The sequence below is a fragment of the Mobula hypostoma genome, chromosome 1, assembly GCF_963921235.1.
Source record: "Mobula hypostoma chromosome 1, sMobHyp1.1, whole genome shotgun sequence".
NCBI lineage: Eukaryota > Metazoa > Chordata > Chondrichthyes > Myliobatiformes > Myliobatidae > Mobula > Mobula hypostoma.
In genome coordinates this window covers 197,220,520-197,247,489 of record NC_086097.1, presented here as the reverse complement: position 1 = coordinate 197,247,489, position 26,970 = coordinate 197,220,520, and the positions used below count along the sequence as shown (strand labels likewise).

The 26,970-nt window shown below is 41.6% G+C and overlaps 1 protein-coding gene across 7 annotated transcripts in view; it reads right to left on the bottom strand.

Annotated features, from left to right (window-relative positions):
* trappc9 (trafficking protein particle complex subunit 9) overlaps positions 1-26,970 on the bottom strand; it is a 749,291-nt gene that overhangs the window by 689,215 nt on the left and 33,106 nt on the right. For 6 of the 7 annotated variants that reach the window (XM_063062835.1, XM_063062851.1, XM_063062844.1 and 3 more), the window contains 2 exons: positions 14,188-14,316; positions 8,538-8,564 (listed from right to left, as the gene is read on the bottom strand). In XM_063062835.1, coding sequence (XP_062918905.1) covers positions 8,538-8,564; positions 14,188-14,316 — 156 coding nt within the window. The remainder of the gene's footprint in view (positions 1-8,537; positions 8,565-14,187; positions 14,317-26,970) is intronic. The other variant, XM_063062881.1, reaches the window with a different exon arrangement.

The window sequence follows — 26,970 nt, the reverse complement described above, 5'->3', positions numbered from 1 at the left end:
TTGTACATTAAAATCAATTAAATGCATTTTAATAAAGCTGCAAAGCAGAAAGTACTACCGGTAGGAACGGATATCAATTCTGAAACAATAAATCTTGTGTAGAAATTTAACGTCTCTGATTGTTTACAACAGATCTGCTTTTAAAGCATTGAAAGAGATGGCCAATGGCAACCAACAACACCTTTGCTCTGTGCTTTGTTCCCCTGAAATCCACAGTGAATACTACTGCTAAGATGTACGTTCTACAATTTTTGATCCAGGTTGCTGAACTTAAACAAAATCCCAGTTATGTTGAGTTAGTGTACCAGTTTAAACAAACAATATAATAACTACAAAGGAGCTCTCATCCACTAGCAATACTATGATGATATGGAATCCATGTTCAAGTGACCAATTAACCTAGCCAATATGTCTTTAAACTGTGGGAGGAATCCAGAGTACCTGGGGAAAACCCACACATTTCACAGGGAGGACAAAAAGAGAGGATCCTTGCAGGAATTGAACGCCAATGTCCTGAGCTGAAATACTGTAGAGCACCAGTCAGATTTTAGAAGCTTAAAAAAGTTTTGTCAAAAGCAAAGAAATCACACAAATTAGTGACTTTAATGGCAATTGTGGAAAAATTCTAAGAATTTCATCATGGACCATAGGACAGGTAAACACTAAAAACTACTTTTGGGTTTTGTAGAAGAACCAGAAAAGGCATTACAGGTGTCCCCCGCTTTTCGAACGTTCACTTTACGAAACCTCACTGTTATGAAAGACCTACATTAGTACCGTTTTCGCTTTCAGAAGGTTTTTTTTCGCTGTTACGAAGAAAGGCAGCGCACGATAAAAAATCAGCGCGCGATAAAAGGCAGCGCGCACCCTGAGCAGCCGCTCTCCCCCGGATTTGGAACAGCATTGATTAAACACGAGCCTGTGAGCAGCCGTTTGCAAGATGAGTTCTAAGGTGTCCGAAAAGCCTGAGAGAGCTCGTAAGGGTGTTACACTTAGCGTAAAATTAGGCATAATTAAGCATTTTGATCGTGGTGAATGAAGCAAGGACAAAGTGAGTTGGGCTTGTGGAAATTGACGAAGATGATATTGAAGAGGTTTTGGCATCCCATGACCAAGAACTGATAGATGAAGAGCTGATGCAATTGGAAGAGGAAAGGATAACAATCAAAACCGAATGCAGTCGCGAGCAGACCGAAAGTGAAGTCGTCCATGAACTGAAGGTGAAGCAACTGCGCGAGATTTTCACGGCAATGATAAAGTACAACTTTAATTTTGAAAGGGTACGTTGGTTTAGGGGATATTTGCAGGATGTTTTGAGTCCTTACAAAGAACTGTGTGATAGAAAAATGCTCGAGGCTCAGCAGTCAAGCAAGCCTTCCACATCAGCCACAGCAGACGACAAACCTCGACCTTCGACATCGAGGCAGGCAGTCATAGGAGAAGATGAGCTGCCTGCCCTGATCGACGATGAGATGACACCCCCGTGTCCCACCACCCCAAACCCCGAGCCCCGGACAGATACTGTACCGATTCATGGAGAATGCAGCAGTAGCCGGGAGGCACACAGCACATCTTTAAGAAAAAAGCCGAAATAAACATGCTAATTAATTAGGTGCCGCCTAGCACGTAATCGTCGGCCCAGATCAGTGCCGATGCAATCGGCAATCGCCTCTGATCTGCGCCGACATTTACGTGCCGGGCAACACCTAATTAATTAGCATATTTATTTCGGCTTTTTTCTTAAAGATGTGCTGTGTGCCTCCCAGCTACCCCTGCGTGCTTCGCGGCAATGTATCAGTCCGCGGCCTGGAGGGTGGGGGCCACTGCACCACCCCAACCTGCAACGACTCAGTCTAACACACCATCATCAGTGTGCTCGATGTCTTCTCAATTCCCGTGATACTACACTGTACATACATTATTTCTACTTTATATAGGCTGTGTATTTTTAAGTGTTATTAGGTAGATTTGGCAGCTTCATAATTTAAAGTTTACTGGAGAGCGCGTTTATGCCAACAGCGCTTGCGTGAGATTTTCTGCCGAGAGCGCTTGCGTGAGATTTTCACTACGGAGATCTGTGCAGGCAATCGTAGAGAAGTATTTCTACTTTATATAGGCTGTGTATTTATCATATCATTCCTGCTTTTACTATATGTTACTGTTATTTTAGGTTATGTGTTACTTGGCATGATTTGGTAGGTTATTTTTGGGTCTGCGAAAGCTCACAAAATTTTCCCATATAAATAAATGGTAATTGCTTCTTTGCTTTATGACATTTCGGCTTACGAACCGTTTCATAGGAACACTCCACCTTCGGATGGCGGGGGAAAACCTGTACTTACACATACAAAATTTCAATCTACGAAGTGTTCGCAGACACAGTATATAGCACAATGGGCTAACTGACCTCTTTCCAGTCAACTTCATGAAGAAGCAATACAGTTGGCCCCACCCACTCCCACGTTCTCTACTGTTCTCTGTTCATTTCTCTTCGACTGAATCTGCCTTCACATCTGCACCCACTGACAATGCATTCCTAATCTTACTCAATTTGCATTCACAACTTTTCTCTCCTGTATTTTTTGGTTCCATTACCAATAATTCACATCGCTAATTTTTGATCCTGTTTCTGTCTTTTACACCCTTCACAATTTTAAATACTTTTGTAAGATATCACAACCTCCTTTTCCAAGAGCAACCCATCTTTTACAGTTTCTCTGCCTTTTACATTTCCGCCCCCCTCCCCAAAGTATGATGCCACAAATATGACTGGACAATGCTCATGACCAAAACATTGTCTTTTAAAATTCATACAACTTCCTTTCTTATGCAATCTATTTGTAAAGCTTCCCATTTACTTTGCAGCCTGCTGCAACCCCCAACAAGCAATGCACATCTACCCCAAGAATTCTTTTCATAGATTCCTTTGGGATATTCTTGCACCTGAACAATAAAAAAAAATCTCTGGAATTACTTTCATTCTATATAACTGAATGACACCCCAGCCCTTATTTACCTTAATAAGTAGATCAAGTCTGAAGGTGATAAATTTACTGGAAATTATTCTTGAGCTAAAAATATTTTTTCCAGACTTGCAAATTCTCTTTACATTCTTTTTGCTAAGGTGAGGAAGTGGTCACATAACATCTATTTATCCATGTTTGCAGTAAGAAAAAAAATATAAAATGCTTATGTATAATACATCTGAATTTTACAACAGACTTCACTGAAACAGTTGACCCTTCTGTTAATCGATTCTGGAGATTTTTAGCAAAGGGGTGATGCAGCAAAGGTCAATCTCAACTCCAATAAAATCTAGTTGAATGCATCTAATAAACATAATATCTGCTGCTTGAAACATGAGAAGTTTTGAATTGAACTGTTCTCCAAGGCCTTCATACAAAATTACTGCTGCTGAAAATAAAGAGCTGTTTTAAAACTTTGAGGCATCTATTCCTATTTCGATCCCAGCTGCAGCTTTCTGGCCCACATCCAATAATCCAAGAGTCAAATACATATGCCCACTTTTCTTTGGCTTGAAACTATACCAGTTCCTTATTTATGCACTTTGTAAGCTATATCTTTAACAATGTGATGAGAAAGTCAGAGTTATCTGTTAACACTACATTCACCTTGGATCTACAAAAATCATGAATAATGGAAGTTTGCTTTTTCCCCCTCAAAACTTAAGGTTATTCAACAACTCCTAACAAGATCTAACTTCAGTCTTCCAACCCAATAGCATCCTTTATACAATAGTTTAAAAACAAACTTGACCAAACACTGGTTATTTAATACTGTAAAATGAATCACAGAATACAAAAATGAACTAGAAGTAGAAATGTTTGAAATACGAGAACAACCTATGCAATTATGCCTACCAGTAGTTTTACAAGACAAACATTTTTGGTATAAAAAAAAGAAAATTAACTACATAACCCTTCACATGAACAATTATAGAAGAATATCTTTAAAGTTAATGACTAGATCATTAGAGTTATGAAATGAGTTCAAGTATTAAAAGGAGACTTGAATTACACAAGAATGCAGAAGAAACAAATTCCCAAGGTGGGAAAGAGAAAGAAGAGTTGGGAGAGTAGAGATGATAGCAATGTTTAAAAGGTCAAATAAACTCTTCTCGGGTTCAAGTCAGGTATAGGTATCAGTTATAATCGATGTTTTGATGGCAAACTGTCATCTTCTGATGATCCCCGAAAGGCACTAGATCCTTTTACATGTTTAGAAAGATGTCTGAACAGGCACATAAAAAGAATTATTCTTTCTAAGTTGGCCTCCCAGGTTCCATGCATCAATTCAAACACATTCAAAATGCTACATTTCGCAACATAACTCAGATCTCTGTTCAAAGAAAGGCTTCATAATTCTCTTGCTTCCCCCATTTCCAATTTATTTCAGTTCCACAACCCCTCAATGAACACTACCTATCAAAACTTTGCTTGCTGTGACGGGGTCCTGAATTACCCCTATGAACTGTGCTCGATGACCCCCATTAACTGTACTTTTGAAAAGAGAGAGAGTTATTTAACACCAACAACTTGTTCGTAAAAGACAGAGAGAGAGAGAGAGAGAGAGACGAAGACTAACTGTGGACTGTCACTTTAAGGAACGAGAAAGAACTGGAAGTAACTTTTGGATTTCTGCTGAGTTGGAGACAGCATCGAGCAGCTCGTAACTTGCTATGGTGACCGAGGGCGTTATTTAATGGACACTGTTATGATTTTTGGCAGGTTGTTGACACTTCTCAAGGACTTTTGCCTGCTTGCATTTCTTCACAAAGAGAGGAAGGAGGAGTTATTTGAATGACAGTTGATGCTCTGCATGAGAAGATAAAATAGGTGGTCAGATGATAGACCTCAGACACATGTTCTGGACACTGAATGAGCATTGTTGTGCCTGCAGGAAAAGTGGGTTTTGGAGGATCGATCAGTTGCTCTTGCAGTGGAAAGAGGAAAGGGCTTGACTGGTGGGGAGTTGTCCATGTGTCCAACCTCACCTGGGGGGCAGCTCCACCACGGGAAACCAGTCCCCTTTGTTAAAGTCACAGTCAGTGACTTTTAAAGGATTTCAAAGGACAACGAGGAGATCGACGGCGTCAGCTCACCTGAAGACTCAAAACTCTCCCTCTCTCCATCACCAGCTCAATACCATGAACTGAACTGAACTTTACTCATCATCGTAAGACTGTATCTTTTTTACCCCTAGACTTAAAAAGGCTTGGTTTTTCATACATATATTTCTACACATACTGATATATAAATAAATAAATACACACACACATCTCTATATATATATATATATATATATATATAGACACACACACATACACACATATATTGGACTCCAAAGTGTTTTCCGTCTCTGCTGGTTCTTTATTCCCATCACGGGGTATATGACATTGCACTCATGCAGAGTGTCAAGCAATATGACCCACAATTCCCAAGTATTCAAAAACTAATAATGTGGCCTCAGCAGCTTCAAGAGCTTTAAGTATGCTTGAGGTTCTACCCACAAGAACAATTTGACCAGCTCTTGAGGAGGCCACATCCAACCCAGCTTCTGGCATCGTCAACGGGATCCTAACACCAAACATATATTTATCTTTCACCCACACCCCACTGTCCACCTTCTGCAGGAATCACTCCCTATGATTCCCTTGTCCATTCGTCCATCCCCTCTAATCCCCCTCCTAGCAGAAATCCATGCAAGTGACAGAAATGCTACACATGCCCATTCACCTAACTTACCTCCATTCAGGGCCACAAACTGTACCTCCAAGTGAGTCAACATTTCACCTGTGAATCTGTTGCGGTTATTTATTGTAACCAATGCTCCTGATGCATCCTGACGCCCAACATAATTTGGGGAACTGCTTTGTCAAGCACCTCTGCCCCATCTGCCAAAAGCAGAATTTCCCAGTGCCCAACCATTCCGATCCCCACTCCAACAAATTCACAGCCTCCTCTTTTGCCACAAATACCATGCTCAGGGTGGAGGAGTAATACTTCATATTCTGTCCAAATAGCCTCCAACCTGATGGCATAAACGTTAGATTTCCCTCTTTTTCACCTCACCCTTCCCTTTTATTCCCCAGTCTGGCCTCTTACCTCTTCTCCTCATCTAACTGTCACCACCTCCTGATGCCTCTCCTTCTTTCCTTTCTCCCATGGTCCACTCTCCTCTCCTATTATATCACTTCTTCTCCAGCCCTTTTCTCCAACACCTGATTTCACCTATTCACCTTTGAGCTAGTCCTCCTTCCCCTTCCCCCTCTTTTTATTCTGACGTCTTCCCCCATCCTTTCCAGTACCGAAGAAGGCACATGGCTGGAAACATCAACTAATTATTCATTTGCATAGGTGCTGCCTGACCTGCTGAGTTCCTCCAGTATTTTGTGTGTTGCCTGATATTCAAGGACATAACTATTAAAGTTACGAAAATTTAAAGAAAGAATAAAATCCAGAGATAAAGAAATCACTAAACAAACAACTTGTCTGCCCAATTACCGCCACCCACCATCCCCTTCCCCAATCTTCTGGATAGGAAACACCTATTCAACTCAATGAAAGGTAATACTGATCCTCACATAAATGGTTAACCCAAGATCGAAAATGGAGGTTTCCTAACATAATGCTGTGGAATCCCATTTTGTTCTACAGTACATGTGCCTATATCTGTCAATCACCTTGTCCTAGTCTTAAACCTGTCTGTTCAAGTCTGGGATATACCCAACTACCAGTTATTAATTTCTTTATTTGCTTTGCAACATGTCCTTCAAGCCTGCATTCGTTTAGTTCTGGAACCTTGGTCATCCTGGTTCAAGCTCATTCAAGATGATGCTGAGCTGCAGTCTCTGTCAAAGTGCAGCTCAGATTTACTTGCTTTTTTTTTTAAATAGTTATTTTTAAGTTCATAGAGATGGTTTGGGGGCAACAAGGGAGTTAGGAGGTCAGGCTATGCTTTTGGAACAGAAAGGCAGAGGTAGGTGTCCATGTCTCTGCTCTACATTCAAAGGCGAGTGAAGCAGATGTGAGACAAGGATCATCCTTGTACAACATCAGGCCAACTGACCAGCACGGACAAGGGCTCCCACCAGGGTTAGAGAGTTGTCAACAGGTTCTTAAGTCTTAGTTCCATGCAACCAGGAGGAACAAGCTTAGATCATCCTCTGGTATGCGATTCAGCAAGTACCAAATTTGAGGCTTCATGTTCAGTAATCAGCAAGTCTTCGGTCTGATGCCAAGGACTGAGATCCAAGGGTGGATCAGAAGTCATGAAGTCAAGGCCCGATGGCCAGATCCACTAAATCTGTGAATATGCTAGCCCTTTGGAGAAGTCAAAGCAAGACCAAGTCAGCTCACCAGAGGCTGGAAGCCAAAGACAGTTTGCCCGAGGATTGCAGGACTATGTTTATGTGGTGGATAGGTGGGAGGCAGGGAAGAACAGGGCTTGTTTTGCTGTTTGGTATGTTTGGTTTTATCGTGTTCTACCTTGTTCTGCCAAGTAATATTTGCTCCAGAATGTGTGGCAACACCTGCAGGTTGCCTCCAGCACATTTTTGGGTCTGTTGATCGTTCATGCAAATGACATTTCACTCTATGCTTTGATATTCACATGATAAATAAATATGAATCTTGATCCCCACAAGTTCCCATCTCCTACTCTATCATAAATACTCACTCTGAAATTGAGTGTGAGGAGCATTTGCCCTTCTTTCTCATGACACACATAAATGTTTAATACATTTTAATCATGTTCGTTATTCCTTTCACATATCATTTGCACCAAAGATTCTTCTTACAATAATTATCACCTGAAGCACTGGTCACTCTAATATCTGCATTTTCACAATGAAAATAGATTGATCAAAAAGGGAATGTGTATCAACTTTAAGAGCTAAATATTTTCACCCCCAAATGAAGGCAGTCATAAAAGAAATTAGGAACAAAATAAGGTTTCCAGATGCCACATGTTTGCTCTTATCTGATCAGGTAACACTTATGCTTTAACTACCCCAATTCCAAAGTAATTTTGCACTATCAACCACATTAAAATCTAAACACAGTGCCCCTTGCAATAAGTTTCAGGTTTCTCTTTCTTTCTTGAACAGATGATCAAAACCAGCATCCTTATTTGTATTCAGTACATCTTATGAATTTTGATTTTCTGCAAAATTTTCCAAAAAGCCTCAAATGCAGTCAACACAAAGTCTGACATATTCGCTTCTGGTAGGTCTATAAGTACGCATATTGTTTTCTCTTGAACTAATCTTGATACATTGTTAATTATTCCCCAATTCTGAGATTGTGCAAGCATATTAGCACAACACATCATGCACAAAGTATTGTTTCCAAATATTAATGTTTCTGATTGTGTTGTTTGCTTCATAGAGACTGAGATAAAAGTTCAGCAAAGCATTCAGAAGCAAGTTTCTCACCATTAACAGAAAAACAAAAGCAGACCAAGAATTTTTAAAATACACAGTACTTGAAAGGTAATAAAGCAAAGACATACGGTACCTGGATCAATGAGAACTTCCTGTGCCCCTAGAAGTGAACAAACAATTCTCTTTCACTCCCTTTGCACACTTGTATATAAAAATACAGTCATTTCATCTGCTCAATGCACCAAAAGGTAACAACTTAGAACTACCTAGCTTCCTGCATTTGTTACCTCACTTAGAATACTCCAGGTAAATTTTAACTCCTTGGTGCTTCATTACCTGATTGGAATGCTATGCAAGTTTTTTTTAATATATAAAGAACACTTCTTTCTGGAAAGCAGAATTGCATTTTGTTTCAAATATTAACTGAGCACCAACGCATTAATTATATAAACACTGCACAGAAGTTTGCACTAAGATCACGGCTGAATGGAAATTTCCTGGACAGTGCATGTAAAATGATTTGAAAAATCCCAAATCATTTCCTAGTGAAGTTCTACTGTTTAAACTACTGTATATTACTTGCTAACTTCTGTCACTGAAAAAGTGTAAACATGCCTGTTGTAATACATTATAAAGTACAATATTTTCTTTTTAAAATATCAGGTCATTGGCTCACTGCAAGGAAAATTTCACTCAGCTCCGAATTTTTAAATGCATGAGGGATGGATAAGTAAAACAATTAATATTACCCAAAATACATACTTACAAATATTCAGTCAATGTTACATTTTGATCTGCAGTTCCTGCAGAAGGGGCAAGTAGGATAATGTTTCCACAGTGACTTGGCTAAAAAAAATAGTGGCTTCTGACAATGAGCAAAAATGTTCAGAAAAGGCCATCTCACAATTAAAATGACCAATAAAGTCATCTTCAAGCCATTTTATTCCTCCACTTTGAAGCAAAATAATAATGCATCTTGCAAAAATACTTCAAATAATTTCACTGGAAAAGATCATAGGGGAGCTGGGAAAGAGGAGGAAAGAATGCAGGTAACAGGTGCCTGCCTTGCTGTTAAACAGCAAGGCAACAGACAAGCAGCGATCAAGACAAGCAGCCAAAGGCAGCAAGTACCAAAGGCAGCAAGCCCGAGCTTAGATGCTAAAGAGGGATTAAAAAAAACAATGAGGAAGGAGGTCACGCAGGGGGAAAAAGGGCCAAAAGCATTAAAATTTACAAATTGTACCTGCACATAAACGGCAATAACTGAACGCCGAGCAAACTGTAAAAGTGGAAAAAGTGTTATAAAGAAATAAAATAGCAGGCAGATCTGGGTGAAGCACATCATATTGATGGAAAAATTAACTACACCAGCAGGCAGACAGGCTTCCTTTCTCCACTGAAGGAAATTTTTGTGTCAAATACAGATGCTGACATTAAAGATCTTAAAGTCCTGATCCCTGTTGGAAAAAAAAACCTGAGGATGCAACTAATTGAGAAAATCTCTGCAGAATCCATTCAAATTACAGTTACCTAAAAATGATGAATTACAAAGGATAAGGCCCAAAAAGTTTTCATCAATTTCCAAGTCTGTTACTGAGGCATTCCATTCTTCAGTTTATTTGCCAAAATAATTAGATGACAAAGACATTTAACATAACCGTAAAAGCAATGAAAAATCTAAATCTATCCAGAAATCATAGGTCTGCTTTCAACATAACAAATTGAAGCACTTCAAGATATATTAATAGCAGTAAATAAACATTGCAATTTGATGTCTGAAAATTGTACACGTTGCTCAATTTATTTCAAGTTGAACAATCTCATATTGCTTTAACTGGCAACTTGGGCTGATTACCCCACAAAGCAGGGTTTTGTTCATTATTGAACGTTTCTTCTCATGCCTTCAACAAATCCATAGAAGGTAATGTAACCTCAGTTTTCCTATGTCAACAACATCAATATTAGACAATGATGTATCAAGTAGGCACTTTTGAGAAGGCTTCATTTTTCATTTGGCATATTATACCAATTGGCTGAACAGGAATCCAGGAAAATTATATTCTATCTTTACAGCACAGATCCAACCTGTTTCCTGTTATCTAACAGGAATAGATTAATGCAGAAGATTGACCAACTACTTTCGTGCAAATTCCAAACAAATCTGTTTAACTTACAGATCAAGAAACAATTCTACAGCAGAAGGTTGCATTCATCTTGTGTCATACTTAATGTGATCAAAAGACAACTCAAAACGGAAGCATAGACCATGTGTAGAAGAGTGAGTGGGACAAGGGGCTGATGAGAGAAAATGCAAATTACTCAATACACCTAACAGTTGTCCAAATGATGAAAAGGCAGTGGTACAGGTATTTCTGTACAGTATTTCATAGATACAATAAATAGAAAAGCAAATAAATTTGATGTCCTTTGCATTAACAACATAGGAGTCTGGAGAAGCTGTATAACCCAAGGGTACTACTGTTTATATTTACAGCAATGGTTAGATAGAGAAAGCAGTTCTTTTTAAGTTTTGGGACTATGACAAGTAAAAACAATGCTACATCTGATAATAGCTGTACTTCATGTTCAGCACTCTTGTATTACAAGACACAGTCCTTTAGCCTACCATGTGCATACCAGACATTGGGTAGTCACCTATAATAATTTTCCAGCACTCAGCCCAAAGCTTTCCATGCCATGGGTTTTCAAGTGCTCATCTAAATAGATCTGAATGTTACAACAGTCTCTGATTCCACCAAACTTTAGGCAGTGTATTCCAAGTTCCAGACACTCTCTGGGTGGAGAGAAAAAAAAATCTTCAAATTCCCCAAAATCTCCTATCACTTCCATGAAACTCATCCCTCCACAAAGGGATAAAGTTTCTGACCATGTACCCTAGCTACATCCCTCAGCTGTGTGTACTTTAACCTTCTCAACGCCAAAGAAAACAAAATCATCTTACCCCAGTCAAATGCTCTATCCCCAAACAACATTCTGGACAAACACCTCTGCACTTTTTCTATGGCATGGATGACCAGAAATGCATACAACACTCCACTGGCAGCCTAATTAATGCTTTGCATTGCAGTACAATTACAGCATTGTCTTATAAAATACACTCTGGCTGTGAAGGCAAATAACTTGGAGACAAGAGACTACAAATGCTGAAACTTAAGAGTTAATTAAAAAAACAAGCAGCTGGAGGAACTCAGTTCACCAGTCAGCATCATACAGGGAAATAAAGAGTCAACATTCCAGGTCGAGATCCTTCTTCAAATGTCCTTCTCAACCATCTTCTCTATCTGTGCCACTGACTTTATGGATCCTTTTTAATGAAAATGATCTTGTGATAGCTCGCCAACACAAAAATTATTGCACAACCTACTTATGGTAACATCCCAAATGCAAAAGGTTAAAAATTCATCACTTTTAATGCTCATATTTCCTTATGCTGTTGAGATCCTTCTTTGAACTACATTTCCATGGATACCCCCAATCTTCCAGTTTCTCACCCAAGTGGCTATTTTACCTAATTTGAAAATATTGTCTAATCATGACAAAGGATTATGGTATCCAACAGTACACATTTCAGTTACTTGTTTGATAGCTGTCAAGTAGAAAACTTGATTGGAAGCTGCTATTGTAGGAGGGACTGATCTGCTTTTAGCGATTTAACCACCACCATTGGACTGATCTAACTCAGAATAGAGTTTGCACAAGAGCGCATATTACAATAGCTCAGATGTTTCACAAGTTTACCCGACCTCTTCTATTATTGTACTTTTTTTAAAGTTTTCTTGAAATTAGAAATTCCATTTTCTGCTTTAAGCTTGGAATTCATAATCCATTAATGTAAAATTGTTTTCCTGGTAAATAGAGTCGCAAGAAAGTTTGTGAACCCTTTGCAGTTGCCTGGTTTTCTGCATTAATTATCCATAAAATGTGATCTGATCTTCAAGTCACAGTAATGGACAAACACAATCTGCCTAAACTAATAACACAAACAATGGTACTTCTCATCAATACTGAGTACACAACTGAAACAATCACAGTCTAGGTTCAGCTAAGCCCGAGAACCTCTGGGGGTAATGCCTTCTACAAAAGCTATCTGGAGTCAAGTATTCCAATCAATGAACACTGAAGGAGGTGAAAAGGAACCCAAGGGTAACAGCAAAAGACCTGCAGAAATCTCCAGAACTCACTGAAGTCTCCGTTCATGTGTCCACTACAAGCACTGAACAAGAATGGTGTTCATGGAAGGACACCAAAGAGGAAATCACTACTCTCCCAAAAAAAAATCATTGCTACACATCTCAAATTTACAAAAGACCACCTGGATGTTCCACAACACTTCTGGGACAGTGTTCTGTGACCAGATGAGATAAAAGTTGAACACTGCTATGTTTGGAGGAAAAAGGGCACAACAGACAACACCAAAACCCCAACCAATTTGAAGCATTGTGGAAGGAACATCATGGTTTAAGGGCTGCTTTACTGCCTCAGGGCCTGGACAGCTTACAGTCATTGAGGGAATAACGAATTCAAAATTGTATCAAGACATTTTACAGGAGAATGTCAGGGTAGCTCTCCGTCACCTGACACTTAATAGAAGTTGGATGATGCAACAAGACAATGATCTGAAACAAGAGAAAAATCAACAACAGAATGGTTTAAAAAGAAAATTCAAGTGTTGGCAAGGTCAAGTTCAGACCTTAACCCAATTGAGATGCTGTGGGCATGACCTGAAAAGGGCTGTTCATACAAGGTATCCTAGAAATATTGATGAACTGAAACAGTTTTGTAAAGAGGAATGATCTAAAATTCCTCCTCGCCATTATGCAAGTCTGTTCAGCAGCCACAGGAAATGTTTGGTGAAGGTTACTGCTGCTAAAGGAGGTTCTACCAATTATTAAATACAAGAGTTCACATACTTTTTCCAGGCTGGACTGTGAATGATTAAACAACATATTCAATAAAAGCATGAAAAGTATAATTACTTGTGTGTTATGAATTTAGGCAGATTGTTTTAATGTGACTTTGATGAAGATCAGATCCCATTTTATGAGTAACTAATGTAGAAAACCAGGTAACTGCAAAGGGTTCATAATTTTTTTTTCTTGCAACTGTATGTATTCTCAAAATGTGATTTTTTTTTTAAAAAAGATAGCGCAGAAAAGGATCTTTTGACTCTTCAAGCATCGCTACAGAGAAACCCTGCGAACCCCAATTTAACGCTGACCTAATGACAAAACAATTTACCATGACCAATTAACCTACCAGGTACACCTTTGGACTGACAGGAAACCAGAGCACCTGGAGAAAACCTAAACATGGGGAAAACAGACAAACTCCTTATAAAGGACACTACGATTTAACTCCAAACTCCAACATCGCAAGCTGAAACAGCCTCACGCTAACCTCTATGCTACTGTGGTGCTCATTTTAAGTGGTGCTCATTTTAAGCAATGTGCTTCCTTTTCCATAGATCCAACTTACATACAAATATATATTTAAATAAATTTTTGATAACACAAAGTATTACTATTTACCTAATGGTGTAATATGGAATCAAAATTACATTCAAAAGTAAAGTCACCGGTAGTTTGCTCACATATTAAAAGTCGTACACAGTATTAAAAATGAATACTAATTGCAAAGAAATAGAACAGATCAGAACTATTCAAAGTTCATGAATAATAAATTTGCTAACATTCTATCATAAACAAAATAAATAGAAACAAATAGATTCACAAAGTTGAAAATAAAAAGTCTGGTTCACTTACCATGACGATGTCGCCGACCAGCATCTGATGGTAAACCCATACTATGAGCTCTGTGCACAGCAGGTTTTGACCCAGTACCATTTGGATAATGGTAGATAACAGAAGATGAGCACAAACCCTCAAGTGCAGCTGAACAAAGATAACATTTTCTGTTTAAAAATCACAGCATATTCAACACAGTATTTCCTGCTATTTATATCCAACGTCAGGGATTTTAACAAACGACTATGCATGTAACATCATTGTGCTTTATCAATGCCTTAATAAAATCAAAATTTAATTATAAAACATATACAAGAGTTTTGGGGAAAATGATACAATTCTGGATCAAAACAGTAGATACTGAGGAGCAAGAGACAAAGATTTAGAGAAGGAATTCTCGAGCTTGAGCCCTGACAGTTGAAACTAAGTGGATGGGAATACTTAAGGAGGATCAAATTGTAAGAACTAAGTATTTCTGAAGATTAAAATGCTGAAGGAGATTATAGCAATAGGGAAGCAAGAGATCATGAGGTTGTTTGAAAACAAGGGTGAGAATTTTAAAATTAAGGCACTGAAAACAAAAGGGTTCACAATATCTGATGCTACGTGCCTGTGATGCTACAAGTCCACATATATACATACTTGAGAATATGACAATCTCCACTGACTTCAAATGGGTCTTGCTGCAATTACAATGAACAAAGAAATCTACAACATTATAGGCCCTTCAGCCCACAATGCTCTGTCAACTATGTAACCTACTCTAGAAACTGCCTTCTATTTTCCTCAGCTCCATGTAACTATTTAAGAGACTCTTAAAAGACCTCATTGTATCCACCTCGACCACCGCTGCTGGCGGTACATTCCACACACCCACCACTGAAAAACTTTCTGACATCCCCCTTGTACCTACTTCCAAGCACCTCAAAACTATGCCCCCTCATATTAGCCATTTCAGCCTTGGGAAAAAGCCTCTGGCTATCCACACGACCTATGCCCATTATCTTAGACACCTCTATCAGGTCACCTCTCATCCTCCGTCGCTCCAAGGAGAAAAAGCCAAGTTTATTCAACCTTTTCTCATAAGGCACACGCTCCAATCCAGGCAACAGCCTTGTAAATCTCCTCTGCGCTCTCTCTATTGTATCCACATCCTTCCCGTAGTGAGGTGACCAGAACTGAGCACAGTACTCCAAGTGGGGTCTGCCCAGGGTCCTATACAGCCATAACATTACCTCTCGGCTCTTGAACTCAATCCCACGGTTGATGAAGACCAATACACCGTATGCCTTCTTAACCACAGAGTCAACCTGCGCAGCAGCTTTGAGTATCCTATGCACTTGGACCCCAAGATCCCTCTGATCCTCCAAACTGCCAAGAGTCTTACCATTAATACTATATTCTGCCATCATATTTGACCAACCAAAATGAACCACTTCACACTTAACTGGGTTGAACTCCATCTGTCACTTCTCAGCCCAGTTCTGCATCCTATCAATGTCCCACTGTAACCTCTGACAGCCCTCCACAACACCCCCAACATTTGTGTCATCAGCAAATTTACTAACCCATCCCTCCATTTCATCATCCAGGTCATTTATAAAAATCACGAGAAGGGGTCCCAGAACAGATCACCACTGGTCACCGACCTCCATGCAGAATATGACCTGTCTCCAACCAATCTGTCTTCTGTGGGAAAGCCAATTCTGGATCCACAAAGCAAGATCTCCTTGGATCCCATGCCTCCTTATTTTCTGAAAGAGCCTTGCATGGAGAACCTTATCAAATACCTTTATTGAATCCATATACACTACATCAACTGCTCTACCTTCATCAATGTGTTTCAATACATCCTCAAAGAATTCAAATCAGGCTCATAAGGCACGACCTGCCCTTGATAAAGCCATGCTGACTGTCCCTTATCAGATTATGTCTCTCCAAATGCTCAGAAATCCTGCCTCTCAGGATCTTCAACATCTTGCCCACCACTGAAGTAAGATTCACTGGCCTATAATTTCCTGGGTTATCTCTACTCCCTTCCTTGAACAAGGGAACATTTGCAACCCTCCAATCCTCCAGTACTTCTCCCATCCCTAATGATGATACAAAGATCATCTCCAGAGGCATGGTCATCTCCACCCTCGCTTCCCACAGTAGCCTGGGGTATAGCTCGTCTGGTCCTGAAGACTTATCTTACTTAATACCTTTCAAAAGTTCCAGCACATCCCCTTTCTTAATGTCTACACACTCAAACGTTTCAGTCCACTGCATCATCCCCACAATTGCCAAAGTCTTTTCACTGGTGAATACTGAAGCAAAGTATTAAGTAGCTCCATTGCCTCCTCTGGCTTCATGCACATTTCCACTATCACACCTGATTGGCCCTTTTCTTACACAGCTCATTTTCTTCTCTTCACATACTTGTAAAATGCCTTGGAGTTTCCATAATCCTGCTCACCAAGACCTTCTCATGCCCTCTTCTAACTCTCCTAATTTCTTTCTTAAGCTCTTTCCTGGCACCCGTGTAATTTTTCTAGTGCTCTAACAGAATCTAATTTCTTGAACCTTTCGTAAGCTTTTCTTAACACGATTTACTACATCTTTTGTACACCATGGTTCTTTTACCCTACCATACTTTCCCTGCCTCAATGGAATATACCTATGCAGAACACCATGCAAATATTCTCTGAATATTTGCCACATTTCTGCCATGCAGTTCCCTGAGAACATCTACTCCCAATTTATGCTCCCAAGTTCCTGCCTATTAGCACATTTCCCCCTTCCCCAATTAAATGTTTTCCCAAATTGTCCGCTCTTATCCCTCTCCAGTGCTAGGGTAAAGGAGATAGAGTAATGATCACTACCTCCAAAATGCTCTCCCACCAAGGGATCTGACACCTGACCAACTTCATTTCCCAATACCAGATCAAGTACAGCCTCTCCTCCAGTTGGCTTATCTACATATTGCATCAGGAAACCTTCCTGAACATACCTACCAAACTCCACTCCTCTAAACTCCTTGCTCTAAGGAGATGCTAGTCAAAATTAGGAAAGTTAAAAGCACTCATTACAACAACCCTACCACTATTGTACCGTTCCAGAATTTGACTCCCCATCTGCTCCTTGATGTCTCTGTTACTACTGGGGTGGGGGGGGGGGAAGAGAGAGAAGTGGGGTCTATATAAAAAAAAAACATCCAGTAGAGCTTTGCCTCCTTCCTGTTTCTGGCTTCCACCCACAATGACTCAGCAGACAATCCCTCCATTACTTCCTCCTTTTCTGCAGCCAGGATACTATCCCTGATTAGCAACACCAGTTCCCACCTCTTCTGCCTCCCTCCCTGTCCTTTTTGAAACATCTAAAGCCCTGCACTCAACAGGTATTCCTGCTCCTGAGACATCTAAGTCTCTGTAATGGCCACAACATCATAATGGTTTCACGTATTGATCCACGCTCTAAGTTCATTCATCTTGTTTATGATACTAACCTTATTACTAAGGTTACCACTTACTACTAACCTTATTACTAGTAATTCTAGCCTTATTACTCATTGGAACTTGTTCAACGTTGTTTTAGGAGGCAGCAATTTTACAGAAAAGTGAAAGCTAAGAATGCTTGAAGCTTGAAATAATAAACGATGGAAATATTAACACAAAAATGAAACGATATTAGCATCATAATGATGGGTTATATGCATGTTCCAGATCTCAAGTGGTTCACTATTTTCTTTCTTTGAAAGAAAGTTTAATACAAACTTGGGATGCGCCACTGACCCCATCAATTTGCCTACCCTTGTAATGCTTCTTTAGCAAATACATACGAGTTTCTGTCATCCAAAGAAGCAAGCATTTGGACCATAAATTTCCTATGTAAGTATGTGAAATATGAAACTTATCCTATGAATTTCTATATAAACTTTGAAATTTACAGGAAATCAACCAAACCCCACGGACAAACACAAAACTACAATCAGGTGGTTACTAAACATCTTATTAGATAATTTTGATAGCCAAAAGACCCCCATCAACAAAACATTTAAGGCAAGAGATTAATGTTCCAATTCAAACAGGAATTCTGCAGATGCTGGAAATTCAAGCAACACACATCAAAGTTGCTGGTGAACGCAGCTGGCCAGGCAGCATCTGTAGGAAGAGGTGCAGTCGACGTTTCAGGCCAAGACCCTCAGTCAGGACTAACTGAAGGAAGAGTGAGTAAGGGATTTGAAAGTTGGAGGGGGAGGGGGAGATCCAAAATGATAGGAGAAGACAGGAGGGGGAGGGATAGAGCCAAGAGCTGGACAGGTGATAGGCAAAAGGAGATACGAGAGGATCATGGGACAGGAGGTCCGGGAAAAGGCCACATCGGGAGCACCGGACGCAGTATATCACCCCAGTCGACTCATAGGTGAAGTGTTGCCTCACCTGGAAGGACTGTTTGGGGCCCTGAATGGTGGTAAGGGGGGAACTGATTAGGTCTGGAATCCAAAAAGAAGCATAGAGCTTTGAGTAACTGATTAGGTCTGGAATCCAAAAAGAAGCGTAGAGCTTTGAGAAAACTCAAAGATTCCAGACCTAATCAGTTACTCAAAGCTCTACACTTCTTTTTGGATTCCAGACCTAATCAGTTCCCCTCTACCACCACTCTGCTCCGTCTAGCGGAATTAGTCCTTACTCTTAATAATTTCTCCTTCGGCTCCTCCCACTTCCTCCAAACTAAAGGTGTAGCTATGGGCACCCATATGGGTCCGAGCTATGCCTGCCTTTTTGTTGGGTTTGTGGAACAATCTATGTTCCATGCCTATTCTGGTATCTGTCACCCACTTTTCCTTCGCTACATCGACGACTGCATTGGCGCTGCTTCCTGCACGCATGCAGAACTTGTTGACTTTATTAACTTTGCCTCCAACTTTCACCCTGCCCTCAAGTTTACCTGGTCCATTTCCGACACCTCCCTCCCCTTTCTAGATCTTTCTGTCTCTGTCTCTGGAGACAGCTTATCCACTGATGTCTACTATAAGCCTACTGACTCTCACAGCTATCTGGACTATTCCTCTTCTCACCCTGTCTCTTGCAAAAACGCCATCCCCTTCTCACAATTCCTCCGTCTCCGCCGCATCTGCTCTCAGGATGAGGCTTTTCATTCTAGGACGAGGGAGATGTTTTCCTTTTTTAAAGAAAGGGGCTTCCCTTCCTCCACTATCAACTCTGCTCTTAAACGCATCTCCCCCATTTCACGTACATCTGCTCTCACTCCATCCTCCCGCCACCCCACTAGGAATAGGGTTCCCCTGGTCCTCACCTACCACCCCACCAGCCTCCGGGTCCAACATATTATTCTCCGTAACTTCCGCCACCTCCAACGGGATCCCACCACTAAGCACATCTTTCCCTCCCCCCCCCCTGTATTCCGCAGGGATCGCTCCCTACGCAACTCCCTTGTCCATTCGTCCCCCCCATCCCTCCCCACTGATCTCCCTCCTGGCACTTATCCGTGTAAGTGGAACAAGTGCTACACATGCCCTTACACTTCCTCCCTTACCACCATTCAGGGCCCCAAACAGTCCTTCCAGGTGAGGCAACACTTCACCTGTGAGTCGACTGGGGTGATATACTGCGTCCGGTGCTCCCGATGTGGCCTTTTATATATTGGCGAGACCCGACGCAGACTGGGAGACCGCTTTGCTGAACATCTACGCTCTGTCCGCCAGAGAAAGCAGGATCTCCCAGTGGCCACACATTTTAATTCCACATCCCATTCCCATTCTGACATGTCTATCCACGGCCTCCTCTACTGTAAAGATGAAGCCACACTCAGGTTGGAGGAACAACACCTTATATTCCGTCTGGGTAGCCTCCAACCTGATGGTATGAACATCGACTTCTCTAACTTCCGCTAAGGCCCCACCTCCCCCTCGTACCCCATCTGTTACTTATTTTTATGCACACATTCTTTCTCTCACTCTCCTTTTTCTCCCTCTGTCCCTCTGAATATACCTCTTGCTCATCCTCTGGGTCCCCCCCCCCCTTGTCTTTCTTCCCGGACCTCCTGTTCCATGATCCTCTCGTATCCCCTTTTGCCTATCACCTGTCCAGCTCTTGGCTCTATCCCTCCCCCTCCTGTCTTCTCCTATCATTTTGGATCTCCCCCTCCCCCTCCAACTTTCAAATCCCTTATTCACTCTTCCTTCAGTTAGTCCTGACTAAGGGTCTTGGCCTGAAACGTCGACTGCACCTCTTCCTACAGATGCTGCCTGGCCAGCTGCGTTCACCAGCAACTTTGATGTGTGTTGCTTCAATGTTCCAATTCACCCACTAAGCTCATTGTAGTTTTAGAACCAAAGGAGACTCATAACACAATAAAAAGGAAATCACCCAACTCTGCAGAAATCAAAATGCCAAAAACTTTGCTCTATTACCCAAAATGATGTAATGCTCCACAAGTCTATCCATTCTCTTTCTCAAAACAAAATTGATGCCAGTATGATTCCATTCACACCTCATGATAAAATAAAGCCCCAATGTTGTACAGCAAGACAGATACACCATTCTAATGTGTCAAGTGATATTCACACAAGAGCAAGGCAATATCCATTTCCAACAAGAGTGTTTGGCCATGTATCCTTGACATTTAAGACCTTAAGATATAGGAGCAGTAGGCCATTCAGCCCATCAAGTCTGCTCTGCCATTCAATCATGGGCTGATCCAATTCTTCCAGTCATCCCCACTCCCCTACCTTCTGCCCATAACCTCTGATGCCCTGGCTAATCAAGAACCTATCTATTTCTGCATGAAATGCACCCAATAACTTGGCCTCTACAGCTGCTCATGGTAACAAATTCCACAGATCTACCACCCTCTGACTAAAGTAATTTCTCCACATCTCTGTTCTAAATGGATGTCCTTCAATCCTGAAGTCATGCAGTCTTGTCCTAGACTCCTCTACTATGGGAAATAACTTTGCTATATCTAATCTGGTCAGACCTTTTAACATTCAGAATGTTTCTAGGAGATCCCCCCTCACTCTCCTGAACTCCAGGGAATACAGCCCAAAAGCTGCCAGACATTCCTCATACAGAACCCTTTCATACAGTAACCCTTTCATTCCTGGAATCATTCTCATGAATCTTCTCTGAACCCTCTCCAATGTCAGTATATCCTTCCTAAAATAAGGAGTCCAATACTGCACACAATATTACAAGTGTGGTCTCACGTGTGTCTTATACAGCCTCAACATCACACCCCTGCTCTTTTATTCTACACCTCCAGAAATGAATGTCAACATTGCATTCACCTTCTGCACCAGGGACTCAACCTGAAGGTTAACCTTTAGGATATCCTGCACAAGGACTCCCAAGTCCCTTTGCATCTCTACATTTTGAATTCTCTCCCCATCTAAATAACAGTATGCCTGTTTATTTCTTCCAAAGTGCATGACCATACACTTTCCAACATTGCATTTCATTTCCCACTTCTTTGATCATTCCCCTGAACTATTTAAGTCTCTCTGCAGGCTTTCTGTTTCCTCAACACTACCCACTCCTCCACCTATCTTTGTAACATCAGCAAATTCAGCCACAAATCCATTAACACCATAGTCCAAATCATTGACATACATCATAAAAAAACAACAGTTCCAACACCGACCCCTGTGGAACTCCACTGGTAACCGGCAGCCAGCCAGAATAGGATCCCTTTATTCCCCCGCTGTTTTCTGCCGACCAGTCAATGCTCCACCCATGCTAGTAACCTCCCCGTAATCTCATGGGCTCTTATCTTCCAAAACAACCTCATGTGCAGCAACTGTCAAAAGCCTTCCGAAAAATCCAAGTACACCACATCCGCTGCATCTCCTTTGTCTACCATACTTGTAACTCCCTCAAAAAAATTGCAGGAGGTTAGTCAGGCAGGATTTTCCTTTCAGGAAACCATGCTGGCTTTGGTCTATCTTGTCATGTGCTTCCAGGTACACCGTAATCTCATCCCTAACAATCGATTCCAACAACTTCCCAACAACTGATGTCAGGCAACAGGTCTATAGTTTCCTTTCTGCTGCCTCCCACTATTCTTAAATAGCAAAATAACATTTGCAATTTTCCAGTCATCCAACACAATGCCAGAATCTATCAATTCTTGAAAGATCATTGTTAATGCCTCCGCAATGTCTCCAGCTACTTCCTTCAGAACATGAGGGTGCAATCCATCAGATCCAAGAGATTTATCCACCCTCAGACCATTAAGCGTCCTGAGCACCTTCTCAGTCGTAATTTCACTGCACGTACTCCTGAATGTCCAGTATACTGCAGATGTCTTCCACTGTGAAGACTGATGCAAAATGCACATTCAGTTCCTCTGCCATCTCTGCATCTCTCATTACAATATCTCCAGCGTCATTTTCTATTGGTCCTATATCTACCCTTGACTTTCTTTTACCCTTTATATACTTAAAAAAGCTTTTAGTATCTTCTTTGATATTAGGTGCCAACTTCCTTTCATAATTCATCTTTTCCTTCCCAATGACCTTCTTAGTTTCCTTCTGTAAGTTTTTTTAAAGCTTCCCAATCCTCTATCTTCCCATTAGCTTTGGCTTCCTTGTATGTCCTCTGTTTTGCTTTTACTTTGACTCCGACTTCACTTGTCAGCCACAGTAGTGTCCTTCTTCCATTCAAAAATTTCTTATTTGGAATATATCTCTCTTGCAGTTTCCTCATTGTTCACAGAAACTCCAGCCATTTCTGCTCTGCTGTCCTTCCTGCCAGTGTCCCTTTCCAGGCAACTTCAGCCAGTTCCCCTCTCACGCCATTTTAATTTCCTTTATTCCACTGAAATACCAACACATTGGAATTTAATTTCTCCTCCTCAAATTTCAAAGTGAACTCGATCATATTGTGATCACTCTTCCCCAAGGGTTTCTTAACCTTAAGCTGTCTTATCACCTCCGGATCATTACACAACACCCAATCCAGCACAGCAATCCCCTAGTAGGCTCAACAACAAGTTGTTCTAAAAAGCCATCATTTAAACATTTTACAAATTCTCTCTTGAGGTCCAGTACTGGCCTGGTTTTCCCAATCCACTTTCATGTTACTGCTCCTTACCTGCCCATCATCTCCCTCTGGTGTTCACTGATTACATCAACTTCTGTGTGGACTGCAATGTTCCGACAAGAACTGTCCTTTGTTATTCAAATAACAAGCCATGGGTGACAAAGGACATTAAGGACATCCTGAATGCTAAAAAGAGGGCATTTAGAGATGGAAATAGGGAGGAGCTGAGGGCAATACAGAAGGACCTGAAAGCCAGGATCAGGGAGGCTAAAGACAGGTACAGGAGGAAGCTTGAGTGGAAACTCCAGCAGAACAATATGAGAGAGGTCTGGAGGGGTATGAGGGCCATCACTGGGTTCCAGCAAACTAGCAACAGAGGAGCTGAAGACAGCGTGGACAGGGCCAATGAACTTAACCTGTTCTTTAACAGATTTGACATTGTGGCCCCTGCCCATCCCCCACATGAGCCATCTGCTGTCGGCCCCCAACCAACACATATTCCACTCTCCCCTCCTACCCCTCCTCACAGTCCCCCACCCTGCTGTCATGACTATACCCCTTCCCCACACGAAACCACCACGGTGGGCTTCACAGCTGAACAGGTGAGAAGACAGCTAAAACGTCTCAACACAAGCAAGGCTGCAGGACCGGATGGTGTCAGTACCAGGGTGCTCAAAGCCTGTGCCCCTCAGCTATATGGAGTACTTCACCATGTATTCAACCCGAGCCTGAGGCTCCAGAGGGTTCCTGCACTGTGGAAGACGTCCTGCCTCGTCCCTGTGCCGAAGACGCCAGGCCCCAGCGGCCTTAATGACTTCAGACCAGTGGCATTGACCTCCCACATCACGAAGACCCTGGAGAGACTTGTTCTGGAGCTGCTCCGGCCTATGGTCAGGCCACACTTAGATCCCCTCCAGTTCGCCTACCAGCCCCGACTAGGAGTTGAGGATGCCATCGTCCACCTGCTGAATCATGTCTACGCCCACCTGGACAAGCCAGCGAGCACTGTGAGGGTCATGTTTTTTGACTTCTCGAGTGCATTCAACTCCATCCACCCTCCTCTGCTGGGGGAGAAGCTGACAGTGATGCAGGTGGATGCTTCCCTGGTATCATGGTTTCTTGATTACCTGACTGGCAGACCGCAGTACGTGTGCTTGCAACACTGTGTGTCTGACAGAGTGATCAGCAGCACTGGGGCTCCACAGGGGACTGTCTTGTCTCCCTTTCTCTTCATCATTTACACCTTGGACTTCAACTACTGCACAGAAGTCTTGTCATCTTCAGAAGTTTTCTGATGACTCTGCCATAGTTGGATGCATCAGCAAGGGAGATGAGGATGAGTACAGGGCTACGGTAGGAAACTTTGTCACATGATGTGAGCAGAATTATCTGCAACTTAACGTGAAAAAGACCAAGGAGCTGGTGGTAGACCTGAGGAGAGCTAAGGTACAGGTGACCCCTGTTTCCATCCAGGGGGTCAGTGTGGACATGGTGGAGGATTACAAATACTTGGGGATACGAATTGACAATAAACTGGACTGGTCAAAGAACACTGAGGCTGTCTACAAGAAGTGTCAGAGCCGTCTCTATTTCCTGAGGAGACTGAGGTCCTTTAACATCTGCTGGACGATGCTGAGGATGTTCTGCAAGTCTGTGGTGGCCAGTGCTATCATGTTTGCTGTTGCGTGCTGGGGCAGCAGGCTGAGAGTAGCAGACACCAACAGAATCAACAAACTCATTCGTAAGGCCAGTGCTGTTGTGGAGATGGAACTGGACTCTCTCACAGTGGTGTCTGAAAAGAGGATGCTGTCTAAGTTGCATGCCATCTTGGTCAATGTCTCCCATCCACTGCATAATGTACTGGGTGGGCACAGGAGGACATTTAGCCAGAGACTCATTCCACCGAGATGCAGCACAGAGCGTCATAGGAAGTCATTCCTGCCTGTGGCCATCAAACTTTACAACTCCTCCCTTGGAGGGTCAGACACCCTAAGCCAACAGGCTGGTCCTGGACTTATTTCATAATTTACTGGCATAATTTACATATTACTATTTAACTATTTACGGTTCTATTACTATTATTTGTGGTGCAACTGTAACGAAAACCAATTTCCCCCAGGATCAATAAAGTATGACTATGACTATGTTCCTCTCCCTTCCTTGGTCTTCTACCCTCTATCACACTCACCCTTCTCCAGCCCTTTATCCCTTTCACCCATCAACTTCCCAGCTCTTTACTTCACCCCCTCTCTCCCAGCTTCACTTATCACCCTGTCACTTTTCACCATGTACTACTTCTGCCCCTCCCCCACCTTCTTCATCTGACTTTTTTTTCCACCCAGTCCTGAAACTGTTCAGTTTTCTATCAATGCTGCCTAGTCTGCTGAGTTCCTCCAGCATTTTATGCGCATTGCTTGGATTTCCAGCATCTGCAGATTTTCTCATCTTGGTGGGTACCTGATACGTGCTGCCTGATGTAGTGCAAACAAATCTGATCGGGGCATTCAAGAAACTCTTAAGGTAGGCACATGAATGTGCAGAAAATGGAAGGATATGGACAGAAAGGTATTAGTTTAGTTAGGGTTTTGATTACTAATTTAATTAGTCTGAAATAACACTGGAAGACCAAAGGCCTGTTCCCGTGCTATACTGTTCTTTGTTCCGTTTTTGCCATTGATCAGACCATGCCTGAATGTTACTTAGGTCAATCTGCATACAAGTGAAAAACTACTTAATTGCTGAAAAGCAGTGAATAGAATTGAACATTAGTCATTTATTATTCTACATCTCCAATTCTGACCTTATTATGAACATAGGATCATTGATGATGCTAGGGAAGGCAGCTAGGCCTGGGACAACCTCCTCACAAAGTCCAACACTGATATCACAAGGCTGAAGTGAATGGCCAACCACCATTCCCCACTTCCCATCCTACTGTTTAGAATGAACCAGTTGGACAGCACAGGGTCTTGGTTCTGTACACAGTACAAATCCGACAACTTTACCAAGGGTCCTTGATGCTTAATTCAAAAGGTATGTTTTTGCTATTAAGCACTGAAAGTCAAATTTATTTATTTAGAGATACACCATGCAATAAATTCTTCTGGCCTGCCCCACCCAGAAACTCCCAATATAATACTAACTAGATCATGGGACAGTTTTACAATAGCCAATTAACCTACTAACTAGAAGGTCTTTGGACTGTGGGAGGAAACTGGAACACTGAAAGAAAACCCACACATTCCACAGGGAGGACTTACAGACTCTTTGCAGAAGATGCCAGGATTGAACTGAAAAATTTGATGCCACAAGCTGTAATAGGTTGTGCTAAGCACAACGCTACCATAGCACCTAACAGCCGCACTGAAACAGAGCAAATCTTTGAGATGTAGAGATGGCATATTATCTGTTCTTGTGACCTTTGCTGTACCCATTGTTCTCAGATATTTCCTAAAATCAGGTGGATTTAACCAGATTGGTTGAAGACTGGTTATTGTGATGATGAAAACTGCAGGTAGAAGCCAGAGCATTAGAGCTAACTGTGACCCTGCGCTGTACAACTTGATCATTCTCAACAGTTGGGTTGCAGGTGGGGAATGATGGCCGTCTTTTCTATTTTTCAAGGGTCCGCTATCCAGTGGAAAAAAAAGTACTTCATAATATTATCAACCAATTCATTATCAAGTGATATACTTTGGAATGGTTCTTCCATTAAGTTTGCAGAACCAATGAAATGTTTCCCATGTTTCAGATTCTT